Source organism: Canis aureus, chromosome 15, assembly GCF_053574225.1.
Source record: "Canis aureus isolate CA01 chromosome 15, VMU_Caureus_v.1.0, whole genome shotgun sequence".
Classification (NCBI taxonomy): domain Eukaryota; kingdom Metazoa; phylum Chordata; class Mammalia; order Carnivora; family Canidae; genus Canis; species Canis aureus.
The window spans coordinates 51,282,046-51,302,512 of record NC_135625.1 but is presented as its reverse complement, the minus strand read 5'-3'; the positions used below and the strand labels follow the sequence as shown (position 1 = coordinate 51,302,512).

The 20,467-nt window shown below is 41.9% G+C and overlaps 1 protein-coding gene across 2 annotated transcripts in view; it reads right to left on the bottom strand.

The window, feature by feature from the left end:
• The window catches only part of RHEB (Ras homolog, mTORC1 binding), a 44,026-nt gene that overhangs the window by 13,782 nt on the left and 9,777 nt on the right, over positions 1–20,467 (bottom strand). For both annotated transcript variants that reach the window (XM_077849622.1, XM_077849621.1), the window contains exons 2-3: positions 6,499–6,570; positions 766–833 (exon numbers count right to left, since the gene is read on the bottom strand). In XM_077849622.1, the coding sequence (XP_077705748.1) occupies positions 766–833; positions 6,499–6,570 (140 nt within the window). The remainder of the gene's footprint in view (positions 1–765; positions 834–6,498; positions 6,571–20,467) is intronic.

Sequence of the window (20,467 nt, the reverse complement as noted above, 5' to 3'; positions counted from 1 at the left end):
TTTACATGGCAGACCAGATTACACTATACTCACCCTCCTGCTAGCCTGATCCTTTGTCAATTGTAAGATTCAAGGCAGGACTTCCCAGCCTCTTTACACTCCCCACATTCCAGCAACTGTTTAACAGATTCAGCCCAACAGGATGGTTCTTAGTAAAAGCTGGACTGGGTGCCATGGGAATGGGGAAGTTCAGCCATCAGGGTTAAGGTGTTTCTTTGTACTCAAGTTTTCTGAAAGACCACTGCTTCCAGTCAATTCCCCTGGTCACCCATTCCTCAAATACCCACTACACTAACACTAACCTGTGTGTGTGTGTGTGTGTGTTATTTAATCTTTGGCAATTACCTACTGTCTATAAATCAAATCAACACTCCTTAATCTAGTAATCAAGTGGCCCATCTGTAAACCAGCTCATTTCTTTCCTATACCTTTGTCATGCCTTTCCCCTGGAAAAGACTTTCTTTTGTCTTGATGTAGAATAGATATTAGAAAGGGAGAAATAGCACTAATATAATTCTGATGTAGAATACAAGTTTAGAAAACAGAAGGATGCTATCCTACGATAAATATGAGTATATTTCACACAATTCTAAAGTAGAAGAAGTTAATGATTTGGCAAAATCGCCATAAATGTCTTAGTAGACAGCCTGTTACTATACAGTCACACAAAAACCACGAGGGTTTTCCTTGGCATGGCTGTTGTGCTGGAGTATTGATGGCAGAGCCAGGCCTGCCAGGAGATTGCGAGACATGACAGAGACTTACTTGCCCAGCTGTGTCGACAAGTTGAAGATGATATTCTTGTCCATTGACTGTGATCAATTTTGTGAAAGCTACAGGGAAAAAGGGAATTAAATATTAGTTTAAAAAGTGGACTTTAGATCATTTAAAGCTTGAAGACTGAAGACCACTTAGCATAGTTCCTAATAATTTCATACAACGATCCCATTAAACAAAATGGAACAGATCACCCTGAGTTTACAGATTCTTCCTCACTTCCATTATTTAACTAAGAAATATTGGCTGACTGATAAAAATCAAGGTTCAGTACGCCTTGACCCTTTTTCAAAGGAACTGAAATTAGGCAAAAACTCATCTTCTATAAAAGTCATTGGAGTGTTGTATCTGTGGTGACGCCTTCCTCTAAATATATGACATCAAGTTTCAACTCTAGAATGAACCCAAAGCACAAGCCTTCTCATTAATTTATAGGAAATCTGGTGTCAAGAGCACAAAGAGCTAATATTAACTAAAAAGTGTTAAGAACTTTCAGTACATAAAAAAATTTAACAATTTTATTGATGGATAAAACAGCAACGGAACAGGTGTTCTGTGTGAAACCATCATTCCCACTTAGCTTAAAGATCCAAGCAATTATGTGACAATTTCTTTTCCCTACTTGGGCGGGGGGAGGGAACCAGACTCAAATAACTTCCGGAAAAGTCAATTCAGAATTCTAAGGAGACAGACTTCAAACAAATGTACACAAAAAGAGGAAAGAACTATTAATAGTAACAGAATATTAAAGTGTAACCATCTGGAACCCTGACAGCAAAACGGAACCGATGTCTTTTGCATTTCTTGTCCCAGCCGCTTGTCTCAGACATGTGAGTCCTCCAATCTCCTGGCTGGCCACTCGATTGGTCTAAAACAAAGAGAGGGAGAATCTCTCTCTCACACGTTTGGCAGAGGACCTACTGGTGCCCACGGTCTCCCATGGCCAGAAGGAAAAGCAGAAACAGATACAGGAATATTATGAGAGAAAACTTCAAGTGACGAGGGGGATGGAGAGGAGATCTTAATCTGAGTGCTGAGTTCCATTGGGAGAGCAAGAGAAGCTCGTGCTAGCATGTACCCTCCTACTGCAAGCAGGGGTGAGGAAGGGTGGGCACAACTACAGACCAGACCACCGAAGGGCTGCCACACTTTTTCTCATTCTTGTGCCCTTGACGGTGACAACCACTTTAAAGGATAATTAAATCAGATGAAAATTGAATCCAAGTATTTCAAGATAGTGGGTACCCAATGTAATCTGTTTGAATTCTAAGAAAAAGTTCTATTGTATTTTTTTTACACACTGCAACCTCTCTCAACTTGGGATGCACCTAGCATTGATTGTGCTTTTGATCACTGTCAGCCAGGGGGCAGTCATGGTATTCCTGTGTGAAATCCTGACACTGACACCTTCTCAGGTAAGATCAAAATGTGCCTTTTAGACTTCGTGAGAATTATGTAAGAAACAGGTAACCTTCAATTAGAACGAAGTAATTGTGGTTATGAAATATAAAGAAATACTATGAAAACATCACTGAAAGACAACATCATTCATTCATGCAAGAGCTACTTCTTAAGTACCTATCATCACCAGGAGCACTGTTCTGGGTGCTCTTCAAACACTGCAGCTGACCTCAGTAAGCTTGCAGCCCCGGGGAAGGAAGGCAGATACAGACACCGTCAGGCATCTTTTCTGGGAGAAGAGCATCCAGGTGGAGGTCAAACAGTGAGTGGCAAATCCCAGGGCAGAAAAGCAAGGCAGTTAGTGCAGCAGAGGCTGAGAGAGTGGTGGGAAGTAATCAGGTTGGAGAGGAGGCAGACCTTGTAGGAGATAGTAAGGACTTCAGACTTTTATTCTAAATGTGATGGGTTTTGAGTAGGGGAAAAAACCTGATCTGATTTATATTTGAAAGAGATCTCTGTGGCTATGCTGTGAATAATAGAAATGGACAAGAGCGGACAAAGACACTGGTGGGAGCCCATAATGTACTGCCTATATAGGCTCGGGATCTGAACAAGACCTTAGAGGTCTGCATCAGCGGGGCAGAGAGGAGGGGGGAGCCACAGTGGAATTCTGGGTGTAGTTCAGAGGTAGAGCCAAGATGATCTCTGACTGGACCAACTGGAAGCAGGGTGTGAGAAAATGGAGAGGCAGGATGACTCCAAGGTCTTTGGCCTGAGCAAGGAAGGAGATGCATGAATTGCCATTTACCAATTCAGGAAAGTCTGGAGGAGGAGCACTGGGGATGGGGGAAGATGGGAATGAAGAAGACCACACCCAAGAGGACAAGCAAGGGCAACTAAATAAAACAGCCCAGAGCCTGGGTGGAGGGTGGTGCAGCGGGTGTGTGCTTGCGTGCGTGTGTGTACTGTGATACCAGCAGGTTCCTGGAGAGAGGGGGAAGATCACTGGTAAGCAAGCACGGGGAAAGCCTAAACCTGACTTTGGAGCCCAGGGGCACCCTACATTGCCAGGTCCAGAAGATGAAGGTTCAGCCAAGGAGACCGGAGAAATACTGGCCATGAGCTCAGAGTAAAAAGGGAGGATGTGTAATTGTACATAAGATAGAAGAAAGAGAAAATCATTAATCAATGTTTTAGTATATTCTTGCACATAAAAAGGATGTAAATCCTCCTACGCACAGCATAAAATGAAATCGAGGCCCTTCCATCTGTCACAGAAAACTGCCTCCTCTTGTTATTACTATAGAAAAAAAGTGTAATAAGAGATCTGTCAGTTCTATAAACTAGGAACCAATTCTTCTGCATGTTCTGTGTCGAACCTCCCGTAGCAGCGGAGAGCTGGCTTTCTCCTCGTCTCACTTTTCCCTGAACCCTCTCTCCCGCCCCCTCCCTTTTTTAATCACTAGAGAAATTAATCCAATTTCCCACTGAAAATCCTGAAATTGCTCTAAGCAGACTAATAGCTACTTACTGGTAAAGCTTACTAAAATAAGCAAGGTAATAGATTTCTAAAATTTGGAATTCATAAAATACGATGTGTGTTCCTCAAGCGTATTGAGGACTCCTGATTCATATCCTACTGAGAAGCCCACCCACCATGCAATGCTTGATAATGCTGCAAAACTCCTAATTAGAATTTTCCAATTTTCTGAGGTTTATTAGAGCAACGACAGTACCACCTTGAGAAGGCACAAGTTGTAAATTGCTATTCCTTAATTTATAAACTACTGCTACTAGTTAAATTTCACCATAGCCAATTTTGTTTGTATTGAGTTGTTAGATTAACAATACGGTAAGGAAAAAAACCAAAACCACAAACAAAAAAACAATACAAGAGATAACAAAGCACATTTGTGTAGGCAGTATTTTTGGTATAAAAATTTCCCCAAACTAGAAAATATATGGTTTTATTGATGTTATTCTCCTGTATCCCATTTTAAAAGAAGATGACACAGTCCCAGAATCTTTGCCTTTGTGGTGATGCTTCACAGAGATGTGTCCCTACTGAACGTTTACTATGAACCACCTGTACTATGTTATAAAGTTTAGTTAAAAGTTAAAAATTATAATTACCAGATTATTTCCAGATTTACAGAGTGTAGTGCTTTTTAAAATCTTAAGACCATCCATTCATTTGTTAGCAACAGGCGAATGATAACCATTCCATTTCCTGTTATCGCTGAACAGTGTTTTTGACCAAACAGTGGACGATGGAGTGGAGAAAGGGTTTCTGCCTGGGTTAGCTGGTCAGAAGCATGGTAAACAGAAAATGATGTCTGCATACAGCTCATGAACTTTTAAGCGATTCATATACTCTGATACTCACTTGCGCTCCTGCCTAAAGACTTTAATAAATATTTTTAATCCACTTTTGAGAGGAAAAAAATAAGTATTATTGAACACTAAGTATTAGAAAGGAAATAGAAAAAAAATTAAAGATGATGTTGACAGCCTTCAAACTAGGGGTACCTCATTCAATTTCTGAGATAATATCAAGGTAAGAAAGCTGGATGTTCACTGGATCTGTTACTTACACATAAAGAAAATCTATTTACATACAACACCAAGGCTTTCCTTCCACCTCAATTTTAAGTGGCACAAGGACACACAATTATAGGAGCATAGCTTACCAAGAAAACGAAATTCTACTATTCTATGAGTAAAATGCCCAAATGAGTCGTATCTCAACGACACACAATTCTAAATAGTTCCATACAGCAAATATTAAAGGCCATGACCACAATTTTGTGTTTTATTCCAATGGATAACCAAACTTGTTCACCAAGTTCACTAAAAGCATACATACTATTCTTTCAGTGACAGCTAAACAGATCAATACAAGATGTGTATGTAGTCAGGACTCCTCCTTCCCGGATACCAGCAGAGGTTACTTTTAAAGCCAGGTCTTCCCAGAGTTGGGTAAGCAACGAACAGGCTTTTTGCATGCCACCAGCACACTGGGACATGAAGGAGAGTTGCATGTTTTAAGTCAGAGGTGGACAAACTCTTCCTGTAAAGGGACAAACAGTCCCTGTTGCAAGGATTCAAGTCCGCTACTGGAGAACAAAAGCAGCCACAGAAACGACATGAATGAATGAATGCACATGTCTGGGTTCTAATAAAACTTACTGGACACTGACATGTGAACTTCAAGAAACTTTCACATGTCACAAATATTTTTCTTTTGACTTTATTAAAAAAAACCATAAACACCATTCTTTGCTTGTGCGCTGTACAAAAAAGTGGGTCTTTCTGGCCTATGGTCCATAGTTTGTCAACTCCATGTTGTAAACCTCTTTTGAAGTCTCTCTTGCAAGCTCTGGGCAAGTGAGGTCTACAAATCTTGTTGAACTTTATGAACCTGTTAAGTCAGCTTCAGGTTTAATATGCCCATCAGGTTTTGAAGAATCCCATGTTTAAATGTGTATGTTCCTGGTGACAAATCCTGGGTTAAGTCCCAGGTGTCAAGAATCTGAGAAGACTGGTTCTAGGATCTACTTAGGGTTTTAAGATCGTTTGAAACAAGATCAGCTTCCAACAAACCAGCTTCCCTGGGCAAAGGCTTCAGGTGTTCTTCTGTGATCCTAGAATCAAGACTCTCATGGTCCTAAAATCCTTCAGGAAGATTCTGAAACCATAGATTGAAACTGGACAAGGTAAAGGTTGTGGCTGGTTCTGTTCTTTGGTGCTTTTTTCTGCACATGACCTGAAATGCCAACAGACTTGAGACATCTTTGTTTTCATATTGCAACTGCTCTCTCCATCCCAGAACACTTCTCCACAGCATTCTTTCAAGTCTTCAGGACTGGAAAGGTTGGGGGTGGAGTGGGGGAAGGACTAGCAATTCCGTAAGAGTAAGGTACAAAGGATCTGGAGTGTTTTCGTCCTTTCTTTTCAGCTTGGAATCCTTAAAAAGGGCTACTGTTGAGAAAAGGGGGAAAAAATAAGACTGTGCTCTCTACTCTTGTTTTCCTGAAGCAGAGTCTGGAATAGGAGGTTCACTGTAGGACTGGATTTCTAACTGGATCCCACATCTGGAAACTGAGTAACAATTTCCAGATGGCAGGATCTGGACACTGAATAAAAATCCAATTAGTGTGAAGTGGATCAAACTTTTGGAAGATTTTTGGACCCCAGTTGGAGATCTACAGGTTTACCCCAATAACCCCTGCAATCAAAGCCTCCAGGAACACACAATGGCTGTTTGTGTGAAGAATGCAGGCTTCTCACAGTTTATAAACCCTTGAAAACAATACTTACTGTTTTCTATGGTTGGGTCGTAGGAGTCAACAAATTGGCCTTCAACAAACTGAATCGTCAATGAGGATTTCCCTATAAAAGAGAGCAAAGGCTCAGTATGTATTGGCATATTAAGGTAACAAAAAATTTAATTCCACTATTTTACAAAAAGAAACCCCACTCTAACAAGATGGAGAGATAGAAAATAATAGGATCAGAACTTTTTAAAAAGATATTAATTAATTAATTAATTTATTTATTTACTTACTTATTTATTTGAGATAGAGAGTGAGTGAGAAAGAGAGCACGAGCAGGGGGAGGAGAAGACTCCCTGCTGAGCAGGGAGCTCAATCCCAGGACCCCTGGGATCACGATCTGTGCTGAAGGTAGACGCCCAAATAACTGAGGCACCCAGGTGCCCCAGAACACATTCCTTTAACTTTTGGACAATTTCAAAAGGAAATAAATTTCATGAATTTGCTTTATATGAGAGGAATTTAGGCAATTAAGCTATTATAAATTAAACACTTTTGTGACATTAACAAATATTACTGACCAATAAGCATATCACATATTCTGTCAAAGGCAAACTCTGAAATAAGGTTTAAGCTAAGCTAATATCCTCTGGTGTCCCTGAAATGTGGATATTAATTTTAATATGGATATTAGTAAGACAAAGTTTATTTCTTTGGACTCTTTTCATATGTGGCTGTTAGAAACATTACCAGGTATGGCTTTTAAAGAAGGAATTCCGAGAATATGTATCAGAAGTCTTTATTTAAAAAACTCAAAAGTAGAAATCCTGTCTCAACCATTCAGTGTCAAAGGCCTAGTGATGTCTGGCACACAGAAGACAATCAGGAAACGTTCTGGATTTCACATTCTGAGCCTGTGTGCTAAGAAATCAAGAGCTAGAGCTCTAAGTTCTCACATGTCTATCTGTTACCTAAAATTTCTACCAAAGGACTTTAGAATGTGGCACTCTGTACAGACAGTCCCAGAACAGCCCAGGGAATGATGAAAGTGGTCCTTCACAAACTTCACCCTAAATGCTTTCTTCTTTTGTACATTCTCAGAGCACATTTTTCTTTAAGCAGACTCCCCACTGAGTGTGGAGCCTGATGTGGGGCCCTGAGATCATGACCTGAGCTGAAACTATGAGTTGGATGCTGACTGTACCACCAAGTTGGATGCACCTCAAGATTTTATTTTTTAAGTGATCTCTGCACCCAACGTGGGGCTTGAATCTACTACCATGATGAGATGAAGATTCACATACTTTTCTGACTGAGCCAGCCAGGTGCCCCCTCACAGCACTGTTCATTTTAAACACATGCTCCACAGGCTTGCTGCGTCTCACTGAACTTCCATCTCTAAAGATCTTCAGGGAGACAGGTTTGTACCAGGAACCTTCTGCTCCTGGGGTTTATAGGCTGTGCTTGCCTTCCTCCAACCCATGCAGAGGGTAGCTGAAAGGTGGTCACGTTTTCACAACAAAAGCAGACCCCATACTCTTAGAATTTAATGAATTAATAAAGTGGTTTAAGAGTGGGAGCTGTGGAGACACACCTAGAAAACCCCAAGTTGGCAGGCCTATTTTAATCCTCATGAGCAGTTAAACATATAGTTCACTGTTTTTGGAATTATTAAAACCTGAAATCATTCTCTACAAAGCAGCCTACAAGAGCTTTTGATAATTAAATGTTACCTCCCTGCTTCAAGTCCTCACTGCAATCAGAATAAACTCCCATCTCCTCACCAAGGTCCACAACACCAGGTCCTCCCTCTGCCTATTGCCCTAACCTCTCTGCTGCCACCGCTTTCCTCCCCAAGACCTCCCAGGCTTCACTCACATCCCTTCTGTCCCTTTGTGCTAGCCATGTCTACAGACCTCTGCACACATGACTCATTTCTGTCCTTATTTTGGCGGGGGATCAAATGTCCCTTCTTCAGAGAAGCCTCCACTAAGACCACCCTACCTAGGGTGGCACTCACTCCCTAATGGTCACTCTCACAGTCATCCTGTTTTGGTTCTTTTTAGTGCTCGACATTATTGACATTATCTTCAACCCATTAGCCTAGTGAGACCAGTAATGGTGGCTGAGGCACTGCAGACACTCTTGTTTCTGAACAAATGGATGAAATGAAAACTTACATGCCCTACAGGCACTCTCATTGCAGATATTACACAAGATCTCGATTTTATATACGTGGAAAGGAAACACAGTTCAATAGGAACAAAGAAATAGTTCGCCATATTTATTTTGGTAGCCAACCTCACGCCTGCCTGTGCTATACAGGATGCAGGGGTAATCCAGAAGCCCACACATTTCAAAGGGATTCTGTTCCTAAGAAACCACGTTACCTAAGCTAGCTCAGAAGGGCAGTTAGCTTAAAATACAGCAAAACTATTTTATGTAATGAAATAGCAAAGAAAAAACTTCTATTAAATTATTAGCAAAACTGAAACATTTAAAGGAGTAAGAAAATTCTCATTTACGCTGACTGCTATCGCTTGAAGCAAAAGAAGTTGAATTAGAAAGAAAAAAGAGAGAAGAAACTTCTTTTGGGCTTCAGAAGAGAACTTCTAGGCCCTCTGGTGGGCTTTTGATATACTTCTGTAGGCCATTGGGGTCTTCTGCCTTATAAGTGCAAAGAAGGAAGGAAGAAGGCAGAAGGTAATTTTTTCTAAAGATTAATGGGCAAGAGTTGCAAGGGATTAAAAGGATTTTTACACCTTTTCCAAAGTAGAACTGGACTAAAAATAGTGAAAGAAAGGGGTTAAGTGTGGTATACATAAGTCCCTCAACCTCCCCCCAAAAGAGGAGGGCAGGGCACACAGGACAGGACAGCTGCCCGCAGCGGTGCCAGGTGGGTCTAAGGGAGTGAAAGGATGGGGACAAGACGTCAGGAATCATCACAGGAAATGTAGGAAAGTTATATTCAATAAGAGCATGACAGGGATCCCTGGGTGGCACAGCGGTTTGGCGCCTGCCTTTGGCCCAGGGCGCGATCCTGGAGACCCGGGATCGAATCCCACATCAGGCTCCCGGTGCATGGAGCCTGCTTCTCCCTCTGCCTATGTCTCTGCCTCTCTCTCTCTCTCTCTGTGACTATCATAAATAAATAAAAATTAAAAAAAAAATAAGAGCATGACATTATGTACAACAGTGGAGTTTCAGATAAACAAGTGGACTATGTTTTTAAAAAATAGTAATTACTGGTACAGATCGAAGAGTTCGTTGTTTGCATCATGGAGGGCAGAAATTATTTGACAGGTTAAATTAACATTTGACTTTTTGAAAACACAATCATTCTGGCAAAGCGGACAGTGTATCCAACCCAAACCACAATGCAGCTTGACAGCAAACTCTCATCTTCACGAGTAAATGGGACACCTGAATTTAAAACCCTAGTCTTTAGGGAGCAAACTGGCTTTCTCAATCTAGCTTGGTCCCAGGAGAAGGAGACTATCCATTAGCAAAGGCAGGACTGCAGAGAAGCTGAGTCTCCCCTGGGTCCCTCCTCCCTGGTTCTCTCCCCCAAGGGGAGATCATTAATTATTTAAATTAAGAAAGGACAGGAAGACTACATTCACTGACATGACACAGCGGGAGGTTTTTTTTTTCCTGTTTCCATTAAAAACTAGAATTATTAAACAACTAGTGTTGAAATTTTCATATTCATCCTAGCAAACAAATCCCACTGCTCATGATGTTTTCAGCACTGGTTCCAGCAATTTCTGGCTTTCAGGGACATCATCGTGGTCCTCTGAAGCAGCAGCTTGGCTCTTAGCTAGAGCTTTTGTGCAGCTACAAGAGGCACTGGTGAAGTACAAATGATGTTCTTTACTTGATCATTTTCCTCTCGTTATAACGTCCCACATTTAGTTTGCCCTTTGCATGATCGAATTCAGATTCGGAAACACTAGTTATTTCCTGAAGGTGCTTCAGCAACAACCGTGCTCTTTCTCAATAGGCTCATAAATTTGTACAACTCGAGGAGGACCTCAAATTCCAGATCAACTCTCTGGAGAAAGGTTGAATGAAAACAATACAGGAGTGACTTGAAATGAACTGAAAGGCAGACGGCATACCCAGATGTGTGTTATCAACACAAAGAGAGGCATGGATCACTCCTTTTATGGCAGTAACATGGTACTAAGAAGGTGAAAACTACATCCCAATGTCCCACAGTTAACTTCCAAATACTCTTCAGCTAGGCTGAAAACCATCCTAACTTTAAAAATCCTACAGATCATTTTTAATTTTTAATAAGTTTTTAATAAGTTTAATAAGTAATAAGTTTTTAATAAGTTTCTTCTAAACTTTTACCAGGTATAAACACAGCATTATGTATTTCTTGCCAAGGGTAACATGGCCCAGTAAGCTCCTTCACCCAGTATTTTCACTACAGAAGATATACCTGCAAGGTTGTTGATTAATCTCTCATACTTGTGATTACTGCAAAACAGGCAATTTTAGAGCTTTCAGATTAATTTTGAAGTAGTTTTCATGATTATTCTAAGAAAGCCCTGGACTTTTATATATTACCTCCACCCACCCCCCCATCCCCCCCCCCCCAACCAGCATTCTTGGAACAGCTGACACAGTACTTGTTCATTGGGACCATAATGGGAAGGAGTAGTTTTCAATCTATCAACTCGTTTGTCAAGTCATTTGGCACAAGGGTCCATTGGGAACAATGTAATGTATCTGGGACACAATCCGTTCTGACGTCTGCCTTCCTTTTCACCTCAAATCCTCAACATCACCTTATGGGACCCTCATGTCCACATATATAAGCTAACAGTCTAGCTTCAAAGCTTCACTGGTATTGCCACTGATGATCATCTCCCTGCCACCTTATGCGCATACCTGAAAACACTGGCTGGTGACCCCTCCCAGATGACTCTGCCTCCAACACCTGCAACCTCCCACGTACCAATCATAAGCAGGACGGTATACTCTCCCAGTGCCCCCTCCTTTTTAAAAAGATTTATTTGAGAGAGAGATAGAGCACAAGGGGTGGGGAGGAGCAGGAAGAGAGGGAGGAGCAGGAGGAGAGGGAGAAGCAATCTCCCCTCTGAGCAGGGAGCCCAACATGGGGCTCAATCCCAGGACCCTGGGATCATGACCTGAGCTGAAGGCACTCAACCGACTGAGCTACCCAGATGCACCTCTCCCAGGGCTCTTACTTTCTGACTTCTATCCAGGACATCTCTGGAAGCAGTACCTTCACACCAGGGGCTGTAACCCACTAGGTCGTGAAATTACTGAGCTATGACCAGCACTGTTTTGAAAGAAAGAACACAGTAGTGGATTGCAAATAATAAAGTTAGGAAACTTTTCTTTCAGTTACACAAACATTTATGACTGGGTCACAATGCAAAAAGGGTTTCTCAGTCACAAAGGTCAGAAAAATACTACTCTAAATGACCAAATCCTGAATCTCCAATCTCCACCATGTTTCACTTCCTTGCCTATCACTTTAAGTGCCAAGATAAATCACTGCCCTCTACTCTCTTGTCTACCTTCAATTTCCTTTCTCTGGGATCCTTGAAAAACCCTCTGATCTTAATCAAATCATTTGCCTTTGGAGTGCCTGTTGAGCTCAGCTGCAGAAAAATTCTGCAACCACGTTGGTGAACAACTATTTTCCATCTACTGTCTTTTGGCCTCCCCCTGCCCCCCACCATCCTTTCCTATGGCCTCAGGAATCCTCTCTGGAGCCCTCTTTCCTCCTGCAGTAGTGAAAATATGTTCCCAGCAGCAACCCAGGGTAACCTACTACAAATGCACATTCTTGAGCCCCAAGCAAACCTACTGGGAATATTAACCAGCTCCACCCCATTTTGCCACACACTAATGCTTAAGAAGAACAGTCCTCAGGAAACAAATTCAAATTTAACTCATCACCCTAAGTCACCCTTCTCTTCCAGCCTCTAGGATATCCCCAAATCTTCTAGCTCCTTCCAACAGCTCAGATCCTAAATATTTAAAGAATATTTAAGATGAGCCAGAGCTAGAGGACATAGCTATGTGTATGAGGTGGTGCCTAACCTCAGAGGTCACCTGCCGTGACCACATCTTCTTCCTACACATGCTATTCTGGCCCCTTGTGTCCTGGATCCCATTCCCTCCCAGTCTCCTCCAAATCCTCCTCCTGAAATAGCTGTGAACACATTCTTAGTTTCTCTACTCCTTTACTCCATTCCTTATAGTTGGGTTAATGGTGCCTCTGAAATATTTCAATACGTACAGGCCAAGGAGAGAGGCCTGGAACAGACCCTCCTGAGTTCACCTTCAGAGGAAGCAGGACCCTGTGCACACCTGGATTTCAGAATTCTGACCCCACAGCTGTGAGATGGTAAAGGTCTGTCTTTCTAACCCCCCACCTGCCATTTGTGGTCCTTTGTTACAGCCGCCCCAGGAAATTCCTTTCGTTTTTAAACAACTTTATTAAGACAGAATTCATATACTATATAATTTAACCACTTAAAGAGCTCAATGAAGTCTTTAGTATATTGACAGAGCTGTGCCATCACCATTGCAACCAATTTTAGAACATTTTTATCACTCCAAAAAGAAACCCCAACCCTTTTGTCCATCACTTCCACTTCCCTGTGTGCTCCCTAGTCCCACTGAGCTACCTTCTGTGTCTGTTATTCAAAATAACTCAAAAGGAACCCAACAAAAGAGCCAAGAGATTTAGAACAGACACTTTACAAAAGATCTGTGAATTACCAACAGGTTAAGGAAAGGATGCTCAATATCATTAGTCACTGGGACAACTCAAATAACACCATGACCTACCCACATTAGCCATGGCTGAAGTTAAAAAGTTCGAGGATACCGAGCACTGAAGTGTCAAATGGTACGAACGTTATCAGAAACAGTTTGGTAGTTTCCAACAAAATTACATACTTAACATCTATGTGGCCTGTGCAGTGCCATGCCTAGGTATCTACTCAAGAAAAATGATCTCATGTCCACAGAGACATAACAAATGCTTCTCACAGTTTTATTCTTAGCAGTTAAGTACTGGAACAATGATAGGTGATAGGAGAACCAGATCATGCCACATCCATACGATGGAATACTACTCAGCAATAAAAAAAAAAAAACAAAAAAAAAAACCAAAACAAACTATTTACACATGTGACAACCGGACGACTCTCAAAAACATTATGCTTTTTGAAAGAAGCCAGGCAAAAAAGAGTATTTACTGTATGATTCTATTTATATGAAATTTTAGAACAAGAAAGCTAACCCAGGGCAGCCTGGGTGGCTCAGCGGTTTAGTGCTGCCTTCAGCCCAGGGTGTGATCCTGGAGACCTGGGATCTAGTCCCACATCAGGCTCCCTGCATGAACCCTGCTTCTTCCTCTGCTTGTGTCTCTGCCTCTGTCTGTCTGTCTCTCTGTGTCTATCATGAATAAATAAATAAAATCTTAAAAAAAAAAAAAAGAAAGAAAGAAAGCTAATCTATGGCGATGGGAAGCAGCCCGATGCTTGCCTGGGAGTGGGGATGGGGTATGAGGGAATATTTTGGGCTGGCAGAAATGTTTTATATTTTGGACTAATGGTTGCACAGTAAATAAATCTAACCAAAACTCATATAACTTTCTACTAAAATGCCTCATACACTACTATATGTAAATTATACAGCAATAAAAGTTGATTTTTTAAAAAAGTATAAAAGAGAGGAAGACATACTACTTTTCACTAAGTGGAACAGGATGGTGATTAGCTATGTTACTGCAGGCAGTTTTCCTGAGTCTGTTTTCCTTGACTGTAAACTAGAGATAATTACAGTACCTACCTTATAGATGACTGTGAGGTTTAAATGAAAGTATGTGTGGAAGACTGGTATGTAGTAAGTCCTCATTAAATGTCCCTATTAGTAGTAGTATTATCAACTGCTCTTAAGACTAAAATAATCAGCTTGGGATAAAAGTGCATTCAATAATTACATCTAATAAATTAATCTCTAATCTAAGAAAATGACATCTACTAATCACTATTCCAGCTAATGCCTCAAAATAACAGGACAGGGGCCCCTAGCTAGCTCAGTTGATGGAGCATGTGACTCTTGAGCCCAACGTTGGGTGTGGAGATTACTTAAAAAAAAAAAATTAAAAAAAAAATAACATGATAAAGAAATCAGTAAGTATAAAAATACACCCCTTTAAAGCAGTAAATTACCAACTACTTGGGTATCCACTGTTGCACAATAGACCACCCCAAAACTTAGTGGCTAATACCAATAGCCATGTAATCTGTTCTCGAATTCCACAAGCAAGGCTGGGTTCAGCTGGGCCCTCTGCTTGCCTGGTAACCGGTCACTGCCTGGTAGCTGGGGGCTAGCCTCCACTGGGACCATGGGGTCTTCCACCTTCCACATGTCCTCCTCTCCTGGCACGCCCTTGTGTGTTACATGTAGCTCCAGAGAACACAAAAGCAGAAGCCACTGACTTCTTAAGGAGTAAAGCCTGGTACCAGCATGTCATCATCTCTGCAGCATTCTGCCAATTTGAGAGTGTCCCAGGGACAGGGCATGGGTACCAAGAAGGGGTTTCTCTGGTTATCACCAATAGAAGGGACAGCAATGAAGCCACCTGGTTTGCAAACAGCAAGTCTGCAGAATCACCTGGGGCTGTAAATGGACCGCAACCTGAACATATAATCCTCGTTATTACAAGTGCTAGAATAACAATGAACCGTGTGAAGGTTCAACAGTGTGCTTCTTACGTGATACGCAATGCCAGTTATATGCTTACTAACTACTGCACCCACTTCAGGGTCACCACGGTAGCCTTTTAAAAAAATACACTTACCTCACCATTCTAACCTTATTTTATTATTCTTAAAGATTTCATTTATTTATTTGAGAGAGAGAGACCACATGCAAGAGTGCAGGAGTAGGAGGGAGGGGCAGACGGGGGGGGGGGGGGGGAGAGAAAAGGATAAGCAGATTCCCCACTGAGTGGGAAGCCCAACGAGGGGATCAATCCCAGGACCCAGGGATCACGACCTGAGCCAAAGGCATCAGATGCCTGACCCATTAAGCCACCCAGGCATCCCCACCATTTTAATTTTAAAGGGGGTAAGGAGTTCTTGTGTGTTCTGTTCGCCATGATTCTAAGAAGCATACCCCATTCCCTCAACATCTCCATCAGAGCTAGATGAAGGCATGTGATGCAGACAATCCACAATTTAATTGTTCACTAGAACCTACAAGCCAGACACTCTTAAGAGTCTGTAAAACATTTCCATATGAATTACTTCATTTGTTCCTGTGAGTTAACCAGGGCTGATATCATCTCATTCTTTCTCACACCCCCTTCCCAATTTTTAAAAATAGATGCTAGGTGAGAAAAAAATGAAGGTACAATTATTATTACAACAAAGACAAGATAGAATGACCAAGCAAGATTGGTTCATAAAATTATTACTCATTCAAATACTTCCTGGGTGCCTACTATTGCCAAGCATGATGCTACCAGATGTATGCCACTGAGAATATAAGAGGTAAGTTTATATTAAAACATAAAGATCTGAGCTACAGAAATGAAGAATTTTATTAACTGTCAGGGTTATTAAACTAAAAGAAAAACAAAATTCTGCCAAAAAAGCCTATGGAACTATCTCCCTTCAGAGTTTTATTTTTTTTATTTTTATTTTTTTTTAAATTTTTTTATTTATTTATGATAGTCATACAGAGAGAGAGAGAAAGAGGCAGACACAGGCAGAGGGAGAAGCAGGCTCCATGCACCGGGAGCCCGACGTGGGATTCGATCCCGGGTCTCCAGGATCGTGCCCTGGGCCAAAGGCAGGCGCCAAACTGCTGCGCCACCCAGGGATCCCCCCTTCAGAGTTTTAAAACAGGAGATCCGTTTCCATGGGATGATCAGAGACACAGATGAGCTGGAAGGCAGGGGGCAGACCTGATAACTGCAGGAAATTCAATGTTTGGCAACAATGAAGAATGAATTTTGCTATATATGTGGCCAAAACTGGGGAGAAGGCAGGGGTTCAGGGTGGAAAAGAGAGAAAACAACAGATAAATTCTCAAATTATAACACAACCTTTAACGTATTAAAGAACATGAAGTTCAAGACTCATCAAAACTTAGTAATAACAAAAAATTAAGGAAATGAAATGAGACCTACCATGAATAATTATTAAAAATTATTTCTTCAAAAGGTCAAGAATCTACAACAATCCATTTATGATCACTAATTTCTTCCTTGCTCTTCCTGTGCTCTTCCTCCCAGCAGCTGGACATGTACAGTGAACGCCCGAAACATGGTTGGCCCTGACATATGTCCTACACAGTGTAAAACTTACACAAGATTTTGAAAGCTTGGCATAAAAGAAATAATAATATCAAAAATATTCAATATATATTGAAATAATATTTTGGACATATGGGGCTAAATTAAACATTTACTTCAATTATTTCAACTTTCTTTTTATTTGCTTAATGTGGTTAGTGGAAAAATTTTAAATTCCCTATGTAGCTTACATTCTATTCCTGTTGGATAATGCTGCTCTACACTATGGTTTAAGGGTATAGGAACATCCTACTGTATAAACTTAGCTGCCTACCAAAAAGACTTCCACAGAAGTTTGAGAAATGGAAGGTATGTCCATCTTGGGTACAGTCCAGTTTTTTAGGATAATAGTCATCCAGAAACATGGTCAGATTTTTATTTTATAGAAACACATTCACACATTTTGGTAGCAGTTATATAGAATGAAAAAGTCTAGGGGCACCTGAGTGCCTCAGTCAGTTAAGAGCCCACCTCTTGATCTCAGCTCAGGTCTTGTTCTCAAGTATATGAGTTCAAGCCCTCATTGGGCTCCACAGTGGGCATGGAGCCTACTTAAAAGGGGGGGGGGGCAGCCCACATGGCTCAGTGGTTTAGCGCCACCTTCAGCCCAGGGCCTGATCCTGGAGACCTGGGATCGAGTCCCACATCAGGCTTCCTGCATGGAGCCTGCTTCTCCCTCTGCCTGTGCCTCTGCCTTTCTCTGTCTCTGTCTCTCTCATGAATAAATAAATAAAATCTTAAAAAAAAAAAAAAAAAAAGTCTTGAGATGAAGCCCAGCTCCCTATCCCCCCAAAGCAAGGAACACCCTTGTAGATGTACACGAATCCTTACCACCCCTGCCTGGTGGAGAGAGCACGAATGTGTGGGGTCAGGTTCATCTAATAACCTCCTGTTTCCAAGGCAGTAGGGAAACAGCCCCACAGCATGAAGGTGTGTTGGGTGACCTGAGGACCCAGGAGCAGCATACCTTCAGAGTCCCAAATGCAGGCACAGCCACCTATCTCTAGGACCATGGGAACCATGCGGGTTCTGAGGTTCCCTAACAGGGCCTCAGCAGCCAGAAAGCAAGGTGAGTATTGCAAATCTGGCAGGTACATAAATGAATCTGGCCCATCCTCTGGTCCTGGTCTCCCTTTCTCCCTTTAGCCAATGGCACCATTACCCAATGAAGGGCCTCGTGCAAACCGCCCAAAAGTTATTCTTAACCTCTCCCACACCACAGTCTTGGCAATTCCCCCCTCATCACTTCCCAACTGTGTCATGTCATCCTGCCTGGACCTGACCACTCCCTGGCACATGTGGCTGGGCTCGGCACTTCCACTCCCTGACTGCCCCATCCACCTCAGAGAACCATGGGAGGGATCTCCTGGAGGGGACAGAACAGGAGGATCAGCAAACTACAAACCAGGGGCCCGATGCAGCCAGTCTGTTTTTGTACAGCCTATGAACTACACATGGTTTTTCCATTTTCAACTGGTTGAAAAAAAATCAGTAATACTGAAGTAATACTTCACAATGTGAAAAATTAGATGAAATTCAAATGTGTCTGTAAATAAGGTTTTACTAGCACACGGCTACATTCATTTACGCACTGTCTCCAGCTGCTTGTGTGCTACAAAAGGCAGGAGAACAGCTGACTCTTGAACGTGGGTTTGAACTGTGCAAGTCCACTTACATGCAGATTTTTTTTTTCTGATAAATACACCACACTATTATAAATGTATTTGTGCTTCCTTATGATTTTCTCAGTAACATTTGCTTTTCACTGGCTCATTTTACTGTAACAAGAGTATACGGTATGTATATTTACAGAAAACGTTTGTCAATCCTGGTGTAGAAGATCACCTTACCTATTGCTTAAAACTCATCAGTGACCTTCTTCTGTTTCTAGGGAAAAGTCTGAAACTTTGACCAAGGCCTATGAGGCTGTTCTTGATAGACAGCACACAGATAAATCCCATGTGACCTCTTTGCTTACTCCCATCTTACTCTTCTCTGCCTTGGTCACCATTCCCAGATACAGCCACTGCACCAAGCTACCACCTATCTTTTGAGGAGCTTTGCCCATGTCACTCCTTTTGACTAAAACTCTGCCCTTCTTCCTCTGCCCCACTCAACCCCCACCCTCTGCCTGGTTAACTCCAGCTTTTTATTTTTTTTTTTTAGATTTTATTTATTCATTTGACAGAGAGAGAGAGATAGAGATAGAGATAGACAGATATCACAAATAGGAGGAGAGGGAGGAGGAGAAGCAGACTCCCAGCTGAGCAGAGAACATGCTGTGGGGCTGGATCCCAGGATCATGACCTGAGCTGAAGGCAGACACCTAACAGACTGAGCCACCCAGGCAGCCCTGGCTAACTGCAGCTTAATTTTTTTTAATTAATTAATTTTTTAACATTTTATTTATTTATTCATGAGAGACACAAAGGCAGAGAGAGAGGCAGAGGGAGAAGTAGGCTCCTCAAAGAGAACCATTGAGGCACCTAGGTGTCCCTAACTCCAGCTTTAATGACAGTTCTTTAGGGAAGAACTTTACTCTCTTTACTCTCTATGCCCACCCACAGTTACAGAAGCTCTCCCCTCCATTACTTCTCTCAAAGCATTTATCCCAACTGTTTTAAATAATAATCCATATAGTGGCCCAATTAAGAGTACTGGCTCAGGAAAATTCAGATCCTCGTTCAGCTACTTACTAAATGTTTGATCTTGGGCAAATCACTTAAATTTTGTGGCTCAGTTTCCTCACCTATTAAACAGGCATCATCACCATCACCACCATCATCATCACTACATGACAGAGTTTAAGGTTAAGGGCACCCCATAGCACTAATGCTTTAAAAACCACCACCATTATTATTAGTAGCAGTACTGTCTCCTGCGGCTCCATCACTAGATGAAGCTCCCTGAGGGCAAGGATCAGGAATGCCTCTGCCTCTGTGACCATGTACACAGTATCTGGCATATAGTAAGAACTGACTGGAACAATATGACACTTAATCCACACAGTGTCCTCTTCAACCAGGCATTTTAAGCAACTCAATCTTTAGGGGGACTGAAGTCCTCTGGAGAGCTAACGGAAGCCAACTCTTTCCCCAGAAAACATGCCCATGATTTCAGGGAAAGCTCATGAACTCCAAGAACCACTACTCTAAGTTGGCAATGCTCCTTAACATGTGACACCCAGCACTGCAGAGACTGCTCTACTTGTGGCTCAGAATGAGCGTTGGTTAACATTTTAGCCCAGAAAATCAACCCAGGTCCTCAATCTGTAACACTCAGGAAACCATTTCTGAAATAGAAGCATAAGACTTCACATTTCTTTCTTTTTTTAAAAAAGATATATTTGGGGAGGGGGGAGGAGTGTGTGTGCAAGCATGCACGTGGGGAAAGAGAATCCTGAGGTGGACTCTATGCTGAGCAAAGCCAGATGTGGGTCTCGATCCCAGGACCCTGAGATCATGACCTGAGCTGAAACCAAGAATTGGGCGCTCAGACTGAGCCATTCAGGTATCCCAAGACTTGACATTTCTGATCATCCTTCCCTCCAGTAGACATCTCAGTAATGTTCTGGTCCATGCATTCCAGCCCCTGGCACACTCAAGGCCATACTAGCCTGGGGCGAGATTCACCCTATGATATACAGTTCTTG